The 25,732-nt window shown below is 37.6% G+C and overlaps 1 protein-coding gene across 1 annotated transcript in view; it reads left to right on the forward strand.

The window, feature by feature from the left end:
* The window catches only part of CPD (carboxypeptidase D), a 70,544-nt gene that overhangs the window by 32,780 nt on the left and 12,032 nt on the right, over positions 1-25,732 (forward strand). Inside the window, exons 5-13 of the mRNA XM_047756876.1 lie at positions 767-1,116; positions 1,549-1,740; positions 4,046-4,213; positions 7,271-7,380; positions 15,771-15,873; positions 16,349-16,491; positions 18,448-18,617; positions 20,298-20,621; positions 22,385-22,580. Coding sequence (XP_047612832.1) covers positions 767-1,116; positions 1,549-1,740; positions 4,046-4,213; positions 7,271-7,380; positions 15,771-15,873; positions 16,349-16,491; positions 18,448-18,617; positions 20,298-20,621; positions 22,385-22,580 — 1,756 coding nt within the window. The remainder of the gene's footprint in view (positions 1-766; positions 1,117-1,548; positions 1,741-4,045; positions 4,214-7,270; positions 7,381-15,770; positions 15,874-16,348; positions 16,492-18,447; positions 18,618-20,297; positions 20,622-22,384; positions 22,581-25,732) is intronic.

Genomic DNA, 25,732 nt, shown 5'->3' on the forward strand with positions numbered 1-25,732 from the left:
GAAATATAGTCTAGGAATGTTATTTACTGTATCTGGCTTTTCTTTTTCCTTGTTTTCTGATTTTTTCCCCTTTTTATAATAAGGAAATAGTTATGGAGTCTTTTGTTGCATTAATAGTACAACTGGATAGGAAGCATAGTTGTAAAATTGGGAGGAAGGACAGTTTTAAAACTTTGATGGCCAACTGTGTAAAGCATTGCCTCAAGGTTAATTGAAGGGTAGAAGAAACTCAGACATTTTGAAGAGCTGTCTTATCTTCAAGCTTTTTAATACATGAAATGAGTGTTTTCCAACCTCCCCTGAAAACCCTTCTGGAAGGTCATTTTGCTAAGGATTTACCTTTAGCGAATAATTTACCTTCAGTTTTGAACTTTCCTATTTGATCAAGCAGTTGGAATGTCAGTTTGATAAGGTACTGCGAAGGATTGAATAATTTACCTCTACTTTGAGTATTGTAGCAGTGATTACAATGGATTAATGACCTCCATTTTCATCCTATTCTCTCCTTGGAATATAATTTTTTGTAAACATTCTAACATGTGGAACCTGAAAGGATGGCAAGAGAACAGTTCTTTAAAGGGTTGATCCAGGATTCTTTGTGAGATAACATCCTGAAAGTCTTGACTTTACGCATTTATTTGATTTGGGTGTTGATAGCGTACTCTGTGTAAGAGTACAAAAAGGCTATTGTACTTTTATCAGGTTAAAACAGTGTGAGTTTCAATTCAACTCTAAGCCATCTACTTTTTCAAATTTTTCTTTTCAGGTATATGCCACTGACTATTAATAATATAATTGTGAAAGAAGGACCAGCTGCAAACGTGAATTTTTCCCTTCGGCCAACTGTGGCTTCATTAATCCCTGCCGCAACTGAGGTTGTAGTAACCGCTAGCACAGTTGCTATTCTTAATAGTGCTCTTGGAACACAGTCCTCCCACCAGCCAGTCCAGCCACAGGACTTTCACCACCACCATTTCCCTGATATGGAAATCTTTTTGAGAAGGTTTGCCAATGAATATCCTAACATCACCCGGCTTTATTCATTAGGAAAATCAGTAGAGTCAAGAGAACTTTATGTAATGGAGATATCTGATAATCCAGGTGTCCATGAACCAGGTAATTGGTGTAGTTTTACATTTAATTTCAGTGTTGCTTCTCAGAGCTATGTGCTATGTTTGCTTTGTTTCATCTAGAAAGGTCACCTATAGTATTACTGGATCAAAGAAAATGTAACCAATCTTTTGCTAGAAAAGAAGAAAATCTATTTGAAAATCCTTATTATGCCCAGTATTTAATATACTGCATAGATTGGATTCTTTCTGCTAATAGTATTTTTATTTTCATATTATATGACATATGGCTTAGACATATATATTAATGAGGATATTACAGCATATTATAAGATGCTTTTTCCTATTTCTTTTGCCAAAATATATCCTTTCTTAAATTTTTAGTTCAGGGTCTTTGTATGTATTGGGGGAAAAAGTAAAGAGAGTCTAGGATAAATGAAGAGGAAAAAAATCTTCCATGTAATTGTTTTGTTTTCAGGTGAACCAGAATTTAAGTACATTGGAAATATGCATGGAAATGAAGTGGTCGGAAGAGAACTGCTGTTGAACCTCATCGAATACCTTTGTAAGAACTTTGGAACTGATCCCGAAGTAACAGATTTGGTTCTTAACACTAGGATTCACCTTATGCCATCCATGAATCCGGATGGGTATGAAAAAGCCCAGGAAGGTAAAGAGTTAAGCTGTCTATTAATGCCTACTCTTTTTGTTGTTGTTGTTTGTTTGTTTTTTTGTCATTTCTTGGGCCGCTCCCTCGGCATATGGAGGTTCCCCGGCTAGGGGTCCAATCGGAGCTGTAGCCACCAGCCTACACCAGAGCCACAGCAACTCGGGATCTGAGCCGCGTCTGCAACCTACACCACAGCTTACAGCAATGCTGGATCCTTAACCCACTGAGCAAGGCTAGGGATTGAACCTGCAACCTCATGGTTCCTAGTTGGATTCGTTAACCACTGAGCCACGACGGGAACTCCAGTGCCTACTCTTTTTATTATATGACATGATTATTTGGGGGTAGAAAAGAGTTTGAACTGGTGGTTTCCCTGGAATTTCTTCCTATTTTATTCTTAAAACTTATCATTGCTTCTAGCTTTTGTATTCTTGTTAGACTAGTTCATGCAACAATTGTGTCATCAAGTTTACATTTAATGGAGTTCTCCGCTTTAGTAATGGCTCTTATTTACTAAAATAAGATTTTTACAAGTCATTCCATTTTAACAGTAATTTTTGTTAAATTCCTGTGTTGGGAACGTATCTCATAAGTGAAAGCTGGACTCGATTTTTTTTTTAAGCCAGTGACCCTGTTTTGACTCCCAGTTCTACTTCCCAAGTATATGTATTCTAAACTTGCTGAGTTATTGACCTCCCATTCCTCTGCCTCCTCTGGGCTAGCCTGTCTCTTCCCAGGGCATTCTCATAAGGGCAGCGAGAGCAACTGCAGGGCACTAGGAGAGTGAAATCCATCTTTTCCTAACCAGTGATTCCTTCCATGCAATGCTACCACTGAAGAGAATAGATACCACAATGCAACTATGCAGCCACGTGCATATTACTGTCCCAGACTATACACTGAAAGTATCAACTAATGAAGGACCAGGGTAATCCTTATATTATGTATATTCCTTCCCTAAGGACCTGATTTTTTTTGTCAGCCTCACAAATCCCTTCTGCATTCCTCCCTCGAGACCTTCCTGAAAGATGGAACTACTTACTTCTAGTGAGCTCTCCAGTAGGTTTTCTTCATTCACATGCAGTTCTCTTTTTTTGTTTTTTGTTTGTTTGTTTGTTTGTTTTGGTAATGACAATAACAAGGCTCTCATCCCTTAGTAAAGTGAAATAAGCTTAAGTTGAGCTCTTTCTCCTCCATCACATTAAACTTCCAATTGTGTTCTTGACTAATTTTACCTTTTCGTGATCACTTTAATGTAAGCATGCTGCACCTTTTTTTCTTTTCATTTATTTGTGTTCTGTTTATTTATGGTGTTTTAGTGACCTGTAAACCCATACCGTAGAGTCCACCTCTCAGCACTGTGATCACGTCCTTGTATGTGGTTTGTTGGCAACTGAGCAATATTTTAATATAATTGATCTGATGGGATTTTTTTCCCTCCACGTATGACCAGAGGCAGAAGTAATAAGATAATGATTTTATCTCTCGCTTCAAAAGGTTTGGAAGAGACACATTTTTAAAATGAACTGTGTAAAAATGACATGTGTTTTAATCACATGACCTAATCAAACTTGGGTCCTCTCACCTGTTGCATAGCAAAGCCAATTTACTGACACCAGGTTGGGGTAAAGGAAAGTACAGTATTTATTTGTAGGCACCAAACAGGACAAATGGGTGGCTCATGCTCAAAAGATCCAAACGCCCCAGTGGCTTTAAGGGAAGGATTTTTAAAGACAACATTTGGGGTGAGGACTACACGGTGCATGACTTTGTCTGATTGGTTGGTGGTGAAGTAAAAGGGTAAGTTTCAGGAATCTTCATCACCAACTTTCTGGTTATAACCAATCTGGGTTGCGCATGCTTGTGCTCAGCTTGTAGTCACCTTCCTCTACTGGGTGGGAGTCTTTGTTCCTGCAGAACAACTCAAAGATACGTGTCAGATTGTTATATATACCCCTGGAGGAAGAACTAGGACTCTGCTATCCCGAACTCTTTTCATTACTTCTCTTGCTTAACTGCTTTTCCTTTGTTTCTACATTTCCTCATTTCCCTAATTAGTAACTGCTTGTGCTTGCTCTTTGGAACTCGGGGAGGGCCTCGGAGACTAAAGCCTTTTTTCTACAAATAAGAAACAGGGGAGACAGGGGACTCCACCGGGTCCTGCTCAGTTTCAGTCATGGTGTGTTTGGTCATAGTGAAGCCTGGTGTGTTCGTGTTAACCTTTGAGTTAAGATAGCTGAAGTTGTATGTGTTGACTTAAAATGTAAGTGAACCTTGGCTTAAATTGGAATCCTTTATCACACAGGAGATTCGATAAGTGTGATTGGCAGAAACAACAGCAACAACTTTGACCTGAACCGAAATTTCCCAGACCAGTTCATTCAGATCACAGATCCTACCCAACCAGAAACAATTGCTGTAATGAGCTGGATGAAGTCCTATCCATTTGTACTATCAGCAAACCTGCATGGAGGTAACAACCTGATATTCCACTAATTCATTCTTGTTGAGAGTATTTGAATATCCTGGTGAAATTTTATGTGCTTGTGGTCTCAGGCTGTCTTAAAGCAGGTATCCTGTTATTGCTTTTATGATAGGCAACAATAAAGATGTTTCCTCATTACTTTTTTTTTTTGTCTTTTTGCCTTTTCTTGAGCCGCTCCCACAGCACATGGAGGTTCTCAGGCTAGGGGTCCAATCAGAGCTGCAGCCACCGGCCTACACCAAAGCCACAGCAACACGGGATCCAAGCCGCGTCTGCGACCTACACCACAGCTCACGGCAACGTCGGAGCTTTAACCCACTGAGCAAGGCCAGGGATCGAACCCGAAACCTCAAGGTTCCTAGTCGGATTCGTTAACCACTGCGCCACAACGGGAATTCCTCCTCATTACTTTTTAAGCCAGTTTCTTGGCTCTTTCCCCATTTCTCTCTCACCCTTCCCCTCTGCCCGCACTTCTCCATTTTCCCTCCTTCCCTCTACCCAGCCCCCATGTCTCTCTTTCTCTGTCTCTCACTCTCCACCTCTCTTTCCCTTTTCCTCCATCTCCCTCCATTTCTCTGTCACTTAGTTCTTCAAGTGTTTTGTATTTATCCCTCCCAAATGTTTTATATCTATCCCTCTCACTGGGAATTCAGTAACATTGTCATTCATAAAAATTAAATACTAACAGATCCAAATGTTTAGTCCTATTTCTCCCTGAAATTTAATAAGCCCTTTTATGTGGGTTTGGATTTTGACATTCTCTTATCTTTTCTCTGCTGTGTATTTAACTGCAGCACAGTGACCTCATTCTTATGCAGTATCTGAGCTTATACAGCTTCATATAATTCAGCAGGAATTTATCAGTTGAATAGGATGAGAGGTCAAGATTAAAAATCATCCCAGTTTCCACCTAGGGTTGTGTGAATAAGTGTCAGTACCCAAGAGAACTGCAAATATATGTCTACAAGTAATCTTGTACCTGGATGTTCACAGTAGCATTATTCATAAAAACCCAGAAGTGTAAATAAGCCAAATGGCCACTGACTGATGACTGGGTAAATAAAATGTGAGACACAATTGCATGTTATTCGGCTATGAAAAGGTAGTACTGATGCATCCTACAACGTAAATGAGTCTTGAAAACATGCTAAGTGATAAGAAGCCAGTCATAAAAAAATATGTGATTAACTTTCTTAATAATGTCTTTTGATGTGCAAAAGTTTTAATTTTGGGGTTTTTTTGTTTGTTTTCCTTTTTTTAATAGCGATTTTCATTTTTTCTATTATAACTGGTTTACAGTGTTCTGTCAGTTTTCTACTGCACAGCATGGTGACCCAGTTACGCATACATGTATATATTCTTTTTTCTCACATTGTCATGCTCCATCGTAAGTGACTAGACAGAATGCCCACGGCTATACAGCAGGGTCTCATTGCCTATCTATTCCAAAGGCAATAGTTTGCATCTATTAACCCCGAATTCCTTATCTATCCCACTCTCTCCCTCTCCCCCTTGACAACCACAAGTCTGTTTTCTTTTTACAGCCACATCTGCAGCACGTGGAAGTTCCCAAGCTAGGGGTCTAGTCGGAGCTGTAACTGCCAGCCTACACCACAGCCATAGCAATACCAGATCCAAGCCGCATCCATGATCTACACTGCAGCTTGCAGCAATGCCAGATCCTTAACCCACGGAGTGAGGCCAGGGATCGAACCTGCATCCTCAGGGATACTATGTTGGATTCTTAACCTGCTGAGCCACAACAGGAACTCCATAAGTTTTTAATTTTGATGAAGTAAAATTTATCTTTTTTTATTCCTCATGCTTTTTGTGCTGATAGTAATTTAAACTATTATAAACTATTGTCTTTTATGACCTTAGAAAAAATTTTTTGGCCTTAGAAGATTAGCCATTTGAAAGACAGTATTAAGTAGAAGTTGACTCTTTTCTGTTGTAATTTTTAAATATGGGTTATAGATCCAGGGTGAAATTGAAATTTTTTTGAGTGATTTGCCTAACATCAGGTGTTAAATACAGTTATTCTTATTAGAACTGTTTTGGGAATAGGATGACCATAGTTCTTTATATTCGCTTTATAAAGAAAAAAAATTTTAATATGTGAATGTTTGATGGTATCTGTTATCACAGGATTACTTTATCTGTATTAAGGCTGAATATGTTTCTTCACTTCCATGCCCAGGAAGTGGCATTGACAAAAAAGGCAAAGTTGAATGTCCTAATAGAGGCAGAATAAATGGACAGATGGACAAATGGAAATGGTGTGCCTAATAGGAAAATAAAAGAATCGATTCTGTGAGGGGGAATGGGCTCAGGGCTCTTGCCTACGAAGCACCCTAACTGCATTATGCGTTATGGGGAGCACAAAGGAAGCTGATTTCCTTTATATATGTTTTAATCCATCCTTCTCTGCACTTGAGATCGTGAAAAATCATGGGATATAACTCCAGGTGACTAATTTATGATATGAGCATAAGAGAAACTTTTAGCATTTTTTTCTGAATGAAGGTGTGGACTGGCTCTATTATCCATACATTAGTTATTTAGCCTCTTCATTTTAGATGCCATGTCTGCAAAATGAAGAGGGTGGCTTGATTGGACTTCAAGGGTTCTTTCTTATTTTAAAATTCCTTGAGCTTATAATGTCTGAATTTTACTGAAAAAGTATCAAATTTTGCTTAATTTTTCTGATCCAAAGTATTATAAAAGCAAAATTGTTTAAATTAAGCCTGTATATTTCCGATTTCAGTTCTAATGTGTAAATTATGCCCATAAGTTCAGGTGAATTCCCAAGGCTTTTCCAGTGAAGGCAGCATTTAAGTGTCATGCATAGCTATTTAATATTTCACTTATACACTTAGATTTTCTATTGAGGAAATTAGTAAGTTTTTCATTTCTCTTGAGAAAAGCAGCCTTGGAAAATTGTATTGGTTTCCTACTGCCAGCAGTACTGTGAAAAGATTGCTTTATGTTGATGCTCCATCTTGAAAGAAATAACACAATACCTTTTCCTCATTTCTCTGGTAGGTTCTTTGGTGGTTAACTACCCTTTTGATGATGATGAGCAAGGGCTTGCCACATACAGTAAATCACCAGATGATGCTGTGTTTCAACAAATAGCACTTTCTTATTCCAAGGTAGGCTTGTGCTTAAACTTATAATGCTATAAAAATTATTTTTTAATTAAAATGCCTTAAAACAAACTCCTGCAAGACTCAGGTCAAGTTTTTTCTTCTCTTTTAAGCCTTCCATGATTCCTTTTGAACAGCCTTACCTCTTTTCTCCCATTTTTCACCTCACTTTTTTTTTCTTTTTTTTTTTTTAATTTTTAGGGCCACAGGTGCAGCATATGGAAGGTCCCAGGCTAGGGGTTGAATTGGAGCTACAGCTGCTGGCCTACACCATAGTCACAGCAACACCAGATCTGAGCCACATCTGTGACCTACACCATAGCTCATAGCAACACCAGATCCTCAACCCACTGAGTGAGGCCAGGGATTGAACCCTCATCCTCATAGATACTAGTCAGGTTCATTACCACTGAGCCACAAAGGGACCTCCTCTCGCCTCACTTTTTAATGTACAACATGTGTTTCTACATTAGCCTTTAAGCTCAGGTAATGTATTCTCATCTACAGTTTCCAGACATAGTACCTGGAACATAATAAACTAAACAAACAGAAGCTAGCATGCTAGTTTATTTCATTTGGCAAGCACTTAAATATAACCTGGTAAAGTAGTCTAAGGTGGGGTTGACAAATTATAGCTCCTGCACCAAACTTAGCCTACCACCTGTTCTTGTAAATAGAGTTTTATTGACGTACAGCCATATCCAGTCTTTTACATATTGTTTGTGACTGCTTTCTCTTTCAACATTAGAAAATAAGTTGGCATAATTCACCATATTAACAGACTAAAAAGAAAAAAACTGTTATCATCTCAGTGGATACAGAGTTGAGTGGTTGCAACAGATGCTTTCAAGCCTGTAAAGCCTAAAATTTTTACTATTTGGCCCTTTACAGAGAAAAAAAAAAGGGGGGGGGCAGCCTGTGGTCTAAGGTATTTAAGAGCCTCTTAGTAACATATTGCAAGGGAGCAGGTAGAAATTTCTATATTTTCTAAACTTCCTATAATGAGCACACGTTTTTACTTTTACAGTCAGAAATGTTATATTTGTGTATGAGAATTTAATTAAAAAATTGTTCTTAGAAAACAACTTAAAAGTTGAGGCTTGGGAACTAGGCTTGTTAGTTTCAATTTTTGGTCTTGCTGCTGACTCAGTCTGTGACTTTATTGGTTATAAATAAATGAAGATTATTACTTCAGCTCTATGTTCTCTAATCACAGCTTTTCCCACTCCCTCATTCTCCACAAGTGGATCTTGTGAGATTGTTCAGTTTCTAGCAGGGGGGTTCATCAGTTATTTCACTTTAAAGTATAATCATCTTCCATTTGAGCATGCCGTTGTTAGAGGGAAGTACATGAAGTAATAAAAGTGATACCCTTCAAATCATCAAAATAAAAACTAAGTGAGCAGATCGTACACATATCTCTAGCATATTCTGCCCATTCTTACAGTTCCACTTTTCACGCTCTTTGTGACATCTCATTCCTTAGCCTCTTTTTATTTTCTTTGACCTTTAACCCTTTTGATTTGATTTCCTTTCTATTCAGACGAGACCCATGGACATACCCTTCAATGATGCTCTCACTTACACCTTAGGATCTTTTACACCCTTTTGACATATCTGCCCTGACCATGTCCACTCCTTGGTAGTTATAACCATCTCTCTTCTACATCCCAGAAAGATCGCACAGTCATGGCAATTGACTACGTTACATATATGTAGTTATCTTTAACCTCAGCTAAGCCCTCCCTTCTACCTGGCAATATTTCATGTTTGGTACTTGGCTCCCTGGCTCATTTCCCACTATGGTGATTTTAAGCCTTTTTCCTCTACCTGAGCCTTTCAATGCCAGCATTGTTCATCTTGTTCTCAGTAGATCACTTTGCCTTGGACTAAAGTAGACCTGTGAGTAATCTGATGTGTGTTCATTCTGATCCTGTCTTCCCAATTATTATTTATTGTTATTTACCCCATCTTCATTTCTTTTTTCCCTTCTTCTGTGTTTTTCTCTTTTTATGGCTACACCTGCAGCATATGGAAGTTCCCAGGCTAGGGGTTGAATCAGAGCTGTAGCTGCGGTGTATGCCACAGCCACAGCAACACCAGATTCCAAGATACATCTGTAACCTCTGCCTCAGCTCGAAACATCATCAGATCCTCAACCCATTGAGCAAGGCCAGGGATCATACCCCCATCCTCATGAATGCTAGTCAGGTTTGTTAATGCTGAGCCACAACAAGACTCCTCCTCCTAATTTTTTATTGAAGTGTAGTTGATGTATAATATTATATAAGTTACCAATGTATGGCAGTATAGTGATTCACTGTTTTTAAGGGTTATACTCCCTTTATAGTCATTATAAAATACTGGCAAAGTTCTCGTTGTGGCTCAGCGTGTTTCAGACCAGGCTAGTATACATGAGCATGCAGGTTTGATCCCTGGCCTCACTCAGTGGGTTAAGAATCCAGTGTTGCTGTGAGCTGTGATGTAGGTCAGAAACACTGCTCGGATCCCACATTGCTGTGGCTATGACATAAGGTGGCAGCTGCATCTCTAATTTGACCCCTAGCCTGGGAAGTTCTATATGCTGCCAGTGTGGCCCTAAAAAGCAATATATATGTGTATGCATATATATATATATAATATATGATAAAATATGATATATATATATTGATTTTACATATTATAATATATAACACATAATATATATGTTAAAATATGTAATATTATTATATAATATAATTATATATTTATAAATATATATAAAGCTATATATAGCAATATATACTATATAAGCTAATATATAATAATATAATATATATAATATAATAATATACAATATTATATATTATTTATATATAAATATATAAAAAGCAATGTGTATATATGTATGTATAGGCTATATTCCCTGTATTGTGCGATAAATCCCTGTAGCTTATTTTACCTCTTAATCCCCTGCCCCTGTATTGCCCCCCTCTCTTCCCTCTCCCTACTGGTAACCACTAGTTTCTTATATCTGTGAGTCTGTTTCTTTTTTTTGTATTCACTAATTTGTCGTATTTTTAAGATTTCACATATAAGTGGTATAATACAGTATTTGTCTTTCTCTCTCCGAATTACTTCACTTTAGCATAGTACCATCCAAGTCCATCCATGTTGTTGCAAATGGCAAACTTTAATTCTTTTTTATGGCTGAGTAGTATTCCATTGTGTGTATGGTGTGTGTGTGTGTGTGTGTGTACACACCACAGCTTCTTTACCCATTCATTTGTTGATGGAAATTTAGGTTGTTATCATATCTTGGCAATTGTAAATAATGCTGCTGTAAACATTGGGTGCATGGCATCTTTTCAAATTAGTGTTTTAGGGTGGGGTTTTTTTTTGGATATGTATATTACACACACACACACACACACACACACACACACACACCCAGGAGTAGAATTGCTGCGTCATATGGCACCGCTATTTTCTATTTTCAGTTTTTCGAGAAACCTCCTTACTGTTTTCCACAGTGGCTGTATCAATTTGCATTCCCATCAACAGGGTATGAGGGCTCCCTTTTCTCCACATTCTTGCCGACATTTGTTATCTGTGTTCTTTTTGATGATAGCTGTTCTGACAGGTGTGAGGTGATATCTCATTGTGGCTTTGATTTGCTTCCCCTGCTTCTTAGTGATGTTGAGCATCTTTTCATGCACCTATTGGCTATCTGTATGTCCTCTTTGGAAAAATGTCTATTCAGGTCTTCTGCCATTTTTAATTGGATTGCTTGTTTTTTTGATGTGGAGTTGTATGAACTGTTTATAAATTTTGGATATAACTCCTTATTGGTCATCTAATTTGCAAATATTTTCTCTTATTCAGCAGGTTTTTCTTTTTGTTTTGTTGATGGTCTCCTTTGCTGTGAAAAAAGCTTTTAAGTTCAATTAGAGCTCCTTTATTTCTTTTTGCTTTTAATTCCTCTGTATTAGGAGAGAGAGCCAAAAACAATATTGCTACAATATATGTCAAAGAGCATTCTCTATGTTTTTCTCTAGGAGTTTTATGGTCTCCAGTCTTATATTTAGGTCTTTAATCCATTTTTTATGATTTTTATTTTTTCCGTTATGGTTGATTTACAATATTCTCTTAATTTCTACTGTACAGCAAAGTGACCCAGTCATAAATGTATATATTCTTTTTCTCACATTATCCTCCATCATAATCCATTTTGACTTTATTTTTGTGTATGGTATTAGAGAATGTTCTAATTTCATTCTTTTACATGTAGCTGTTTGATTTTCCCAGCACCACTCATTGACTGGACTGTCTTTTCTCCATTGTATATTCTTGGCTCCTTTGTCATAGATTAATTGGCCATAACTATGTGGCTTTATTTCTGGACTCTCTAATATGTTCCATTGAACTGTGTCTGTTTTTGTGCCAGTACTGTACTGCTTTTTGTTGTTGTTGTTGTCTTTTTAAGGCTGCACCTGTGGCATATGGAGGTTCCCAGGGTAGGGGTCAAATCGGAGGTGTTGCTGCCAGCCTACACCAAAGCCACAGCAATGTCGATCTGAGCCGCTAAACTGACCTACACCATAGCTCATGACACTGCTGGATTCTCAACCCACTGAGTAAGGCCAGGGATCAAACCTGTGACTTCATGGTTCCTAGTCAGATTTGTTTCCACTGCACCACAACAGAAACTCCAGTACTATACTGTTTTGATTATTGTAGCTTTGTAATATATAGTGTGAAATCAGGAAGCGTGATTCCTCCAGCTCTGTTCTTTCTCATGATTGTTTGACTATTTGAGGTCTTTTGTGTTTCCATATAAATGTTAAAAATCTTTGTTCTAGACCATTGGTTATTTGATAGGAATTGCATTGAATTTGTAGATTGCCTTGGGTAGTATAGTCATTTTAACAATATTAATTCTTCCAATCCAAGAAAATAGTATATCTTTCCATCTGTTTGTGTCGTTTATAGTTTCTTTCATCATCGTTTTATAGTTTTCTGAGTACAGGTATTTTTGCATCCTTAGGTAGATTTATTCCTAGTGTTTTATTCTTTGTGATGCAATGATAAGTGAAAGTGTTTCCTTGATTTTTTTTTGTCTTTTGTCTTTTTAGGGCTACACTCATGGCATATGGAGGTTCCCAGGCTAGGGGTCTAATCAGAGCTACAGCTGCCAGCCTATACCACAGCCACAGCAACCCCAGATCTGAGCCGAATCTGTGACCTACACCACAGCTCATAGCAACACTGGATACTTAACCCACTGAGCAAGGCCAGGGATTGAACCTGCAACCTCATGGTTCCTAGTCGGATTCCTTTCCACTGCACCATGACAGGAACTCCAGTTTCTTTTTCTGATAGTTCATTGTTAGTGTGTGGAAATGCAAAAGATTTCTGTATATTAATTTTGTATCCTGCAACTTTACTGAATTCATTAATGAGCTCTAGTAATTTTTTCTGGTACCATCTCTAGGACTTTCTATATAAGGTATCATGTCATCTGCAGTGACAGTTCTACCTCTTCCTTTCTATTTTGGATTCCTTTTATTTCTTTTTCTTAACTGATTGCTGTGGCCAGGACTTCCAATACTATGTTGAATAAAAGTGGCAATAGTGGGTATTTTTAGCTTGTTCCTTATGTTAGAGGAAATACTTTCAGCTTTTCACTGCTAGCTGTGGGTTTGCAATATATGGCATTTATTATGTTGCAGTATGTTCCCTCTGTGCCCACTTTCTGGAGAGTTTTTATAAATGGATGTTGAATTTTGTCCAAAGCTTTTTCTGCATCTATTGAGATGATCATACAGTTTTTATTCTTCAGTTTTTTAATGTTTTGTATCACATTTTTTCTTCTCTCCCTCTCTGTTTTCTCTCTCTCTCTTTCTTTTCTTTTCTTTTCTTTTTTTTTTTTTTTTGCCACCCCTGTGGCATGTGGAAGTTCCCAGACTGTGAATCAAACCCTCACCACAGTAGTGACCAGAGCCACTGCAGTGACAATGCCAGATCTTTAACCACTGTGCCACAAGAGAACTCCTGTGTTGTATCACATTGATTGGTTTGCCAATACTGAAAAATTCTTGCATCCCTAGGATAAATCCTAATTGATTATGGTGTATTATTCTTTTAAAGTATTGTTGGATTAAGTTTGCTAATATTTTGTTGAGGATTTTTGTACCTATGTTCATCAGTGATATTGGCCTGTGATTTTCTTTTTTGTGATGTCTTTGTCCAGTTCTAGTATCAGGGTGGTGCTGTCCTTACTGAATAAGTTTGGAAGTATTACTTCCTCTGCAGTTTTTTGAAACAGTTTGAGAAGGATAGATATTAACTCTTCTAAATGTTTGTTAGAATTCACCTACATCCTCTCCCCCAGTCATCTTTAAGTTGTCAAACTGTTTGCGTTAAAAAATTTTGATTAGGTTTTTGGAGTTCCCGTTGTGGCTCAGTGGTTAACGAATCCGACTAGGAACCATGAGGTTGCGGGTTCAATCCCTGGCCTTGCTCAGTGGGTTAAGGGTCCAGCGTTGCCATGAACTGTGGTGTGGGTCGCAGACGCAGCTCAGATCCCACGTTGCTGTGGCTCTGGCGTAGGCTGACGGCTACAGCTCCAATTCGACCCCTAGCCTGGGAACCACCATATGCCGTGGGAGTGGCCCAAGAAAATGGCAAAAAAAAAAAGACAAAAATTTTAATTAGGTTTTTAAAAAGTTATCACAGTGGATAGTGAGAATTAAAGGAGAAAGTAAAATACACATGGTAAAATAAAACTGTCACAACCTTTCATGTGCTTGTTATCTCTCACTTGGATTATTTCAGTAGTACTCTGATGGGTCTCCCTGGCGTTGATCCATTTTTCACATTGTTATCAGAATAATCTTCCTAGAGCCATGAATATATCGTATATTACCTTTTCATCAGAAATCTTCATTGGTTCCTTAATACTCTGAAAAGAAAGTCAAAATGTTAACAGTGATTGCCTAGAGCTTTGGTGTCTAGAATGAGATTTATACTAGATGATCCATTAAGATGTAGGAAGAATATATTAGAAATGCTATTTATGTTTTTAATTTACCCTTTAAATGTTTCATATTTGATGTAGACTTGTAATATACATACTGTATTAGTACAGTATTACATCTATATAACTTATAATTGACTGGATAGATACAGTGGAGATGGAGACATAGAAGTCTTTAGTGGGAAAGCCAGAGAGCAAAAGAGCACGTACACAAATATTCCACAACCTAAAATAATAACCTTCATTTGATAACGGGGTGATGGGATCACTGTTATGTTAAGTTTATGAAAGAGGGTTGTTCATATTTTTTAAAGTTAAATAATTCTCAGTGATAGAAAAATGAGAAATTATTTTTCTCTTTATACCTTTTCATACTTTTTTTTTCTATTTACAAAAGAGAGAAATGAAGTTTTGACCATCTTTCAAAGCTTAACTTCCTCAGGAAAATTCCCCTGCCACCCTCGTTAGAAATAATCTTTCTCTCCTCTAGCATCCAATAGTGGGTTTCTTGGTTGTTTTTGTTTTGTTTTGTTTTTGTGTGTGTGTGCGTGTGCCTCTATGGCAGTTTTTCTTACTCTCTACTGAGCAAGCAGTTGTACATGTGCCGTGCTAGACATTGCTAGATACCAAGGACAGAGAGACACAAACCATTTTAAGGAGTAGTGCATTGTCTTTAGGGAAGAAAAAGGTGCAGCTATTTGTAACAGGATGAAATAGTTGTACAGTGCAGTCCAAGCACAGAGGGGTTCTCTTAGTCCCCAGAAAGTCAGAGAAAGATGCTTACTCCCAGAGTTCCTGTCGTGGCTCAGTGGTAATGAACTCGACTGGTATCCATGAGAATGCAGGTTTGATCCCTGGCCTCCCTCAGTGGGCTGAGCATCTGGCATTGCCATGAGCTGTGATGTAGGTCGCAGACATGGCTCGGTTCCCACATTGCTGTGGCTGTGGCATAGGCCGGCAGCTGCAGCTCCGATTCAACCCCTAGCCTGGGGAACTTCCATATGCCGCAGGTGTGGCCCTAAAAAGAAAAAAAAAAAAAAAGATGCTTACTCCCCACTGTATGTGAATTACCTTTTCTGGACCTGAAGCTTCTTGAGAACATGAAATAAAAGTATGAATATGAACTGTTATGTTTTTGAGAGGAATTGGGTTGGTTGGATTTTTATATGACTTGTAATTACAAGTAATAAATGAAGCCTTCAACATTTTTATAAGGCATAAAAAGCTATACATTGAAAAGTCTCTCTCCTTCCCATCATCACGCCATTTACCCCCATATATATCCAGCTGGAGATCACTCTTCCTGTCTTTCCTTCCCGTTTTTTTGACGCAGATACAAACAAATACAAGTAAAGATTCTTTTTTTTTTTTTTTTCAGGAAAATTCCCAGATGTTTCAAGGTAGACCTTGCAAAAATATGTACCCTAATGAATATTTTCCTCATGGAATAACAAATGGAGCTAGTTGGTACAATGTCCCAGGTAAAACATTCTTTTATATCAAGGCTATATAACTTGATGGATTTTCTGTCCCCCTGAATGGTATGTTTGTTACTGATTTTCTAATTTTGAAAAGGAATTATCTTAAAAATATTATATAAATAGTTTAAACCATCTAAATTACCTTTTCAACTATTTTTATATTTGGTGCACTTTGAATAAAAATAATGTTCTAAAACTTGACGAAAGTATTATATTTTACCTCTTGGTATTGCAGATAACCTTAGATATGCTAATAAGAGGAGTTTGAGCTACACTTGAATTTTTGAATGTGGAAGTACAGATGTTTTACCTATGCCATAGACATCAAAGAGCTTTTAAATGAATGCATTATCAGTTTTTAACTGTGCTGATAAAAGATGATTTTGGCTTTTTATTAGGAATGTTGCTTACCATTTGAGATCTGAGCTAGTTAGAACTTCTTTAGAGTAACTGGTATAAAATTTTTATCTTCCAGGTGGTATGCAGGACTGGAACTATTTACAAACAAATTGTTTTGAAGTGACTATTGAACTAGGTTGCATAAAATACCCATTTGAGAAAGATCTGCCAAAATTTTGGGAACAGAATAGAAGATCTCTAATCCAGTTTATGAAACAGGTGAGACTGTTCAGGAGCAATGTTGAAATTTCTCCCAAGAGCAAGAAGATTTTTGTGTTGTATGTGTGGTTTTCATGCATTGGTTTTAGAATACATCCCATGTGAGTTCCATTTTGACCAATTCAGGTTTTAGTCTACTTACCTAGAAAATTCATGTACATAAATGAGTTTATTTCTGTGCCTGGATAAGAGTTGAAAATGATGATTTTTTTGCTCTTAATGATTGGTAGCCACTTTTTACCCTTTATAAAAGGTTACTATAAATTGGATACATACCTACAGATTTGTCAAGTGATAGAAAGATGGGCTAAGGGTACATGTTGTCATTCTTTTTCTTTTGCCATTGATTTACTATGAAATGATTAATTTCCTTTTGTTTGGGTATGCATGATGGCCTATAAGTAAAGTCTATAAGAAATATGCTAATAGTGGTTAAAATGATTAGGATAATCTAATACTTTGTGCCAGTACTTTTCTGCTTAATTTCTTCTGAGTCAAGTGGCATAAAGGCTGTGAGTTTATATATTATAAATTTTTTAAGACATTTTATTCTGAAAAATTTTAAACATCAAGAAAAATTATGACTAACATAATAAACACTACTATTCATCTAGATTTGATAATTTTTATATCTTGCTGCATTATATATATACATTTATAACAGACGTATATATACACACACACGTATACATACATTTTTGCTGAACTGTTTGAGTGTAAATTGCAGGTGTTATGATATTTTATCCCTAAATATTTCAAAATACATCTTTTTTTTTGTCTTTTTGCCTTTTCTAGGGCCGCTCCCTCGGCAGATGGAGGTTCCCAGGCTAGGGGTCTAATTGGAGCTGTAGCCACCAGCCTACGCCAGAGCCACAGCAACGCGGGATCTGACCCGAGTCTGCAACCTACACCACGGCTCACAGCAACGCCGCATCCTTAACCCACTGAGCAAGGCCAGGGATCGAACCCACAACCTTATGGTTCCTAGTCGGATTCATTAACCACTGAGCCACAATGGAAATTCCTCAAAATACATCTTTTAAAAAATAGTTATTCTCCTATATGCCATCTCCAATTATATCACCTAAGAAAATTAATAGAAATTCCAAAAATTTCCCTAATACCTATTCCATATTCAAATTTCCTCCTCTTGTCCCCATGTTTCTCTTGCTGTATTTATTTATTTATTATTATTATTATTAAAGTATAATTGACTTACAGTGTTTTGTCAGGTTCTTTTGTACAACAAAGTGACCCAGTCACACACATTTCCCTGTGCTGTACAGTAGGATTCCATTGCCAAAAAAAGCCCAAAATGCCCAACTATCCCACTCTCTCCCCGTTCCCCCTTGGAAACCCCAAGTCTGCTCTTCTTGGCCATAATCTGTTTCTGGTTTTTTTTTTAGGTAGGATCATCTGTTCCATATTTTAGGTTCCACAAATAAGTGATATCATATAATATTTGTTTGTTTCTTTCTGGCTTCACTTAGTATGAGAGTCTCTAGATCCATCCATGTTGCCGCAACCTCTAGCTATATTTTAGAACCAGAATCTAGTCAGAGTTCATGCATTGCATTTGATTATTATATATCTTTACTCGCTTTGATTTAGAATAGTCCTTCTATTTTTTTGAAATTACAATTCCTTTTTAAAGCATCCAGGCCAGATTTCCGGTAAAATGTCCTGTGTTCTGAAATTGGTGCTAAAGTTTAAACAGTTATTTACATTCCTCATGATAAAGACAGACCTAACTTATGAAAAATTAGTGTTTCAGAAGCTCCAGTATTTTGTTTAATGGGCAGTTACATTTAGCTTTACTCTGAGTTCCTAAACTCCTCTTTGTTCCATGTGTTTACATTAGTTAACAATCTGTTATTTTGGATGTGAACTCTCCAAATAATTAGATGATGATCTTTATCAATAAAATCTGATAAAGTGTCCTTGTACTTGATCCAGGTTCATCAGGGTGTCAAAGGATTCGTCCTAGATGCCACCGATGGCAGAGGTATATTAAATGCCACCATTAGTGTTGCTGAAATTAATCACCCAGTAACTACTTACAAAACTGGTGATTACTGGCGTCTCCTGGTTCCAGGAACTTATAAAATCACAGCATCTGCTCGAGGGTGAGTTACTGAGTGCTTTGAAATTGAGTGCTGAGAGATGAAACAAACATAGTTCCTTTCTGGAAGATGATTGCCAGAAAGCCCTGTAGAGGCCAACCAACCTTGGGTTTAATGCCAAGACGTTTAGAGTTGGTTACACATTTAACTCTCCTCTAGTGGCAGAGTGAGTACGTGAACTATCAGATGTAAGAAATCTGTGAAATCATTCACTTTGAACAGTAGCCTCTTTTACCTTCATGCTCTCAGATCACCTGCCCCCTGTCCAGATGTACAGTCATAGTGATTTCCTTCATTGTGGGTAACTGTTCTGGGAACTACTTTATTAGCTGGGAAAAAAAGACTTCTGTTCTGCATACTTCTTGTCATGTTATCCAAAAAATACCACCACTTTATATTTGTCCCTTTTAAAACTCTTTCATAGACACTTATTTTTTTTATTATTATTGTATCTTTGCCTTCTTGCATCGGTGAGATGTTCTTACTTATTGCTAATTCTCTAAGAAATGTCATTTTCATCTTTTTTACAGTTTTTCCTACCACAAAGATATGTTTACTTAAACAAAGAAAATTTCCACTGAGGGCTGCACAGGTGCCAGCCTGTCTGTGGTTTGGGGTTGCTATCTGCCTCATAAATCAGAGTTGTCTTCTCCTCTGAAAAAGCCTCTTACATAGTTGGCTTTGGCATCTTCTAGGAATAGGAAGGCAGGGATTGGGACCTCATCACTCTGGTTTTTAGTTATGGTAGAGGAAGAAGACAGTGGTTATAACCAGAAAGTCCAGAGTGGGGTATTGCTACTGTTAACTCAACCTGAGCTTCATGACGGAAGTGGATTCCTTAATAAAATAATACAATTTCCAAAAAAAAGAGCAAAAATTAACTTATGACTTAATTTCCCTTGTTTTCCCTCCTTTAGAACTGGAACCACCTGACTCTTTAGTCTGAAACTTATTATTTTTACCCTCTTGTAGTTTTCTTTTTTATATTTTGATACAGGTGGGTGTTCCCCACAGAGTACTTGCCCCCCCCCCGCCCCCTCCCCCCCCTCCCCCCCCCCCCAGCTATCTTATTTCTGAAGAGTTGGTTTGAACATTCATTGAAGTAAGGGCAAATACATGGAAACATTTGTAGTTATTGATACCTTTAAAAAAAAAAAGGCTTACAAACATCAGGTGATCTGTAAACTAATGGGTTAGAACTTTAATGAGCAAAGAGGTCTTTTCTGTTTTTTTGTTTTGTTTTTTGTTTTTATTCGGTTTTGGCATAGTATGGGAAAAACCAAAACACTAAGGTCCTACCTGAAAAATGGGGCAAGAATAATGCATTTGGTAGAGAATGCCGTAGGTTAGCACTTCTCAGACTTTTTCAACGATGCCTTGATGGTAGACAAGTGAATTCTGATTCTAGGAAATATGGGACTATCCATGGCAAGCACAAGCTTTCTTTTGAAGTCATATATTTAATCTTAAAAGCTCATTTATGTTTTACAGTCTGTCCTTGTCTGGTCTTTGTTAATGTTTAAAACACATCTGAAGTTCTCACAAAGTTAAAAATTCGACCCTTTAGGGAGATGCACCACATTTATCTCAAGGATTCACATAGCCTCTGCATACCTCTGTTTTCCCAGGGCTTAGGTGCTCCAGCTGAAGAAGCATGGCTCTGACCTGTCTCCTCTATTACAGGTATAATCCCGTTACCAAGAATGTGACCGTAAAGAGTGAAGGTGCTGTTCAGGTCAACTTCACACTTGTTCGATCTTCAACAGATTCAAACAATGAATCAAAGAAAGGCAAGGGGGACAGCACCAACGCTGATGATGCCAGCGACCCAACCACTAAAGAGTTTGAAACTTTAATTAAAGACCTGTCAGCTGAGAACGGTTTGGAAGGCTTCATATTACGCTCCTCCTCAAATCTGGCTCTTTATCGATACCATTCATACAAGGACTTATCAGAGTTTCTGAGAGGACTTGTGATGAACTATCCACATATTACAAATCTTACCAAGTAAGTGTCACCTTCTTACTGCCTTTTTTCCCCCTCTCTCCCTCCTTCCTTCTTTCTTTCTTTCTTATTGGTTACATTCAGCATAAGCCACATTAAATGATGCTTATAGTTTATTTAGAAATATTTGGGAGCTGAATGTGTAAAGAGTTGGAGTTTACTTATCTTGAAACATATTTGCTTGGAGGTCTTTCTAACAATGAACCTTGGAAACATTTATGAGAAACATTGGGGCAGAATTCCTTGTTAGATTATCAGTGTGTGGCCTGTGCCTCCAGAAAATGTAAAATCATTCTTTCTAATGATTACTTTGACTGATTTCAAAACCCTTTCCACTTCTCAGCGGCAGATTCATGTTCTTTCTCAATATTATTTAGTTTCTTTTATTTTGCTGAGGGCAAGGGACCCAGATTTGGAACTATGAGCTCACTTATCAGGGATCATGTTTAACCTTTTTTCAAATTAGAAAATGAAGCCTGGTTGGCTGTCATTTTCTTTCCTTTAGTCTCTACTCAGTCAGTGTTCCCTGAAGCCTTAGGGACATATGTGAATGAAGGTTCTGGAAAAACATGTAGTATTAGCTTATGCAAAACCGATGACTAAGGCATCCTTTAGCTTCACTTCATGGGGCTTCTCTGCCTTGACTTTCACTGTTTCAAAATTATTTCTTTGATTTGTTGATTCCTGTTATTTGCCTATTGCAGAGCCTTTACTTTACATTCTGCCCTGAGCTTATAATTCTCTACTATAAGCCTAAAGAACATTATCTGGCCTTTTCTTTTTTCACTTTTTTGCCTTCATTGGTCCTTTTAATCTTACCAGTAAATTTAGCTTCCCAAATACGGGTTTATAATGCCTATAGTCGCAAAGAATGACATTTACTTTCACAGTACCAATTACCTCTCTTCCTCTACTGATTCTTGAACCTTTCTGCACAGGTCAGGTTTTAATATTGTTCATCTTAGTGACATCTTATAGAGGTTACACACTTTCTTATTTTAAAACATACAAAAAAATTGGACATGATTTTTGCTATCCATTTATTTGGTTCATTTAAGGTTTTTTTAACCTTTCAATTCAAGATTCACTTTTTAGTTAAATATTTCCCCCAAACATAGGCAACACCTGCCAGTGGTGGGACACAAGACAGTTTTAGGTGGTCCTCCAAAGGTTGCTAGGTGACATTAAATAGCATCATGATAGTACTTTGTCTAGTCTACTAATCCTTCTCAGTTTAATGCCAATGTATTTTTTTCTATCTCTTGTAACTCTCGCTTTATATCAGAAAAAAAGCAGAACTTTTAAATTATTTTGGCTGTGATTCTGGCATTGCATTTAAAGTATAAAATGTCTTATTGACATAAGTGAATTTAGTTTTTAAAAGCAAGGTTCTCCACATTTGTGTATATTTAAATTTTTCCATAATAAAAATTTAAGTGAGTTCGTTTAAAAGACATACAGTAACTAAAGAGTAGTATAGATTACAGAAGATTAGGTAAGTGTTGCAAAAATGAGATGAGAATGACTGAACTTGGAGAAAGCTGAACAAATCATAATCTTTCCTAAATCTGCTAGTATCTCACATCTGCAACTTTCTTTGATCTCAGGAACCTGATTTTCTTAAAGTATTCTGACACAAAGGTTTACTCTTTAAAAACTTTTGAAGATTTTTCATATTTTGTTTTCATTTCTGCTTTTAAAGTCTATAAGGCGGCATTAACATAATGCTTGATTATTGCTGATTTTCTGTTTGTGGTTTTTGAAAGTTTGGGACAGAGTGCTGAATACCGTCACATATGGTCCCTTGAAATCTCCAATAAGCCCAATGTATCTGAGCCTGAAGAACCAAAGATTCGTTTTGTTGCTGGTATCCATGGAAATGCTCCAGTTGGAACTGAACTGCTTTTGGCTCTGGCAGAATTTCTCTGCCTAAACTACAAAAAGAACCCAGCTGTTACCCAAGTAAGAGAATAGCCCGTTTTGACATGCTTTAAAAGGAAAAAGCTCATTGATGCACTGATATCAACTCATCATTTAAAAATAAAATTAGGAGTTCCCGTCGTGACTCAGTGGTTAATGAATCCGACTAGGAACCATGAGGTTTTGGGTTCGATCCCTGGCCTCTCTCAGTGTGTTAAGGGTCCGGCATTGCCGTGAGCTGTGGTGTAGGTCACAGACGCAGCTCAGATCTGGTGTTGCTGTGGCTCTGGCACAGGCCAGCGGCTACAGCTCCAATTGGAGCTATAGCCTGAGAACCTCCATATGCCACAGGTGCGGCTCTGGAAAAGACAAAAAAGACAAAAAAAAAATTGTATTTCCTGTTAGATTTTATACTTCTAGGGCATTAAAAACATTACTCTTTAAAAATGGGCTTTGAGGAGTTTCCGTCATGGCGCAGTGGTTAATGAATCTGACTAGGAACCATGAGGTTGCGGGTTCGGTCCCTGCCCTTGCTCAGTGGGTTAACGATCCGGCGTTGCCGTGAGCTGTGGCGTAGGTTGCAGACGCAGCTCGGATCCCGCGTTGCTGTGGCTCTGGCGTAGGCCGGTGGCTACAGCTCCAATTCGACCCCTAGCCTGGGAACCTCCATCTGCTGAGGGAGTGGCCCTAAAAAAGGCAAAAAGACAAAAAAAAAAAAGGACTTTGGTATATATAGTCATTGTTAATAGTGTCTTTCTAATATATTTCTTTGTATATATTAAGAGGCATAGTGGAAAAAGTAATAAAGATTGCAATACTAGAAAAATGAGATGAAAGAGAAATAATTTTTCTTTTCATGTAATAAAGATGAAATTGGAGTTCCCTGGTGGCTCAGTGAGATAAGAATCCGGTGTTGTCACTTCTGTGGCTCAGGCCAATGCTATAGGACAGGTTCAATCCCTGGCCCCAGAACTTCCACAGTGTAGCCAAAAATGAAAAATAAAACAAAAACATCTTTAGAAAGGAAAGAAAGAAAGACAACATGACAACATTACTGGGACATTTTGTATGCTAAGCGATATTAGAAAAAGCAATATAGGAGTGCCTACTTTAGTCATCTGTTGACTACAGCAAAGAACTTTGATCCTGAAGCCAATCATTTATGATTAAGCAACCTAGTTTTTGTGCTGTCTTAGAGAAAGGAAGGAAAAAGTATATCCGTCTAGAACACTCATTAATTGGCACTGTCTCTACAGAACTTAGGAAAGGGGGAAAAAATGAGTATTTGTTTAATAACTACTATGTGCTAGGTATTATGCTGAGTACTTTACATGCATCATAATTTAATCCTCAGCTCTACAGTTGTGTTATCTCTATTTTATAGATATGTAAACTGAGACAGAGCTGTTTGATAACTTAGAGGAGGTCACATAGCTACTCAGTGGTAAAGCCGGGATTTAAACCCAAGCATGTCTCACTCTAAAGCCTACGCTGGAGTTCCCTTGTGATGCAGTGGGTTAAGTATCCAGCATTGTCATTGCCACAGCTCGGGTCAAGTTGCTGCTGTGGTGTGGGTTCAGTCCCTGGCCCGGGAACTTCCACATGCTATGGGTTCAGCCAAAAAAAAAAAAAAAAAGTCTAGGCTGTTCTGTTATACTATTCTGCCTCCCCTGAAAGAATTTTGGAAAGAATTGATGTCCTGATTAGGGATTAGGTGAGATGAACTTAAATCAGACTAAATCAAAAATAATTTTCCCATCTTCAACAAAACAGATATCATTGACTTTTTCATCTGAGTTGCAGTAGTATTTCAAAGGATTTTTTGTTGTTCTTTTTTAAAATGGGAGAGTAGCTGGTACAGTGGTTCTCAACCTTGGCTACACATTAGAAACTTCTGGCAAGTTAAAAAAAAATACCAATGCCTGGGCCCCATTCAGAAGCATCAGTATTCCTTTAAAAGCTCCGTGGTTTGTTCTAATATGTGGCAAGATTGGCTACTTACTGATGTTATAGTCGTGATAGACGATATATCCCAAGTAAAACATCTACCTGGGATTTTAAAACTCCTAGTTTATGAGAATTTGCCTTACTCGTCTAATGAGGCTTAGATCACTTTATATTGCCATTTGTTTTGAGCCCAGTGCCAGAGGTCAAGAAAATATACGCATACCCAGAGAACTGTGGTAAGGCCCAAGCGTATATTTACTTTAGGAAAAGAATCTCCCTCGGGGGAAAGATTCAAGAATAAATGGATCAAAGGATCTCAAATATATTTTCAAGCTACTGACTACTTTACCAGAATAAATAAACCAAGGGTTACTTATTCTGATTTACTATTAGAACTACATAGGATGAATTATTTCAGAAGTTCATGCCCCATATGACAGTATTAACATCTATAGATATGAATCTTCTGAGGGAGAAATTATGGGTAAGACAAATATCCTACTTTACTTTTTTTTAATATTCTCTCTCATTGTTTCCAGATGTAAATTGATATTTGTCAAATTATTTGTTCCAGTTTTTAATCTGGAAGTACAATATTACCATTATTATTATTGACCTAAGCCAGTGGTAGCAAACTTTTTCTATAAAGGGCTACACAGAATGTATTTTAGGCTCTGTAGGTCAGATGTTCTGTGTTGCAACTATTCAACTCTGCAATTGCAGAACAAAAACAGCCATAGGAATGGGCAGGGCTGTGTGCCAATAAAACTTATTTACAGTAGCAAGCAGCAGGCTGGACTTAGCCTACAGGCAGTGGTTTCTGACCCTTGTTTTAAGTTATTGGGAGATCTCTGGGAGCATTAGTTGTGCAGTTTTTTGGGGTTTTGTGGTTTGTTTTTTTTGTCGTTGTTGTTGTTTTTTTGTCTTTTTAGGGCCACACCCGGCATATGGAGGTTCCCATGCCAGGGGTTGAATCAGAGCTACAGATGCTGGCCTACACCATGTCTGCGACCTATACCACAGCTCATGGCAACACTGGATTCTTAACCCGCTGAGCAAGGCCAGGGATCGAACTTGAGTCCTCATGTATGCTAGTCAGATTTGTTTCCGATGAGCCATGATGGGAACTCCTTTTTTGTTTTTAATTTATTTGGAACAAGAGAGAATTTTATTTATTTAGCTTTGTCTTTTAAATCTGTGTTTAACACAAACACTAAAGACTTTGTGTTTGAGGCATGGGCTCATAG

Source organism: Phacochoerus africanus, chromosome 14 (genome assembly GCF_016906955.1).
Source record: "Phacochoerus africanus isolate WHEZ1 chromosome 14, ROS_Pafr_v1, whole genome shotgun sequence".
Lineage (NCBI taxonomy): Eukaryota > Metazoa > Chordata > Mammalia > Artiodactyla > Suidae > Phacochoerus > Phacochoerus africanus.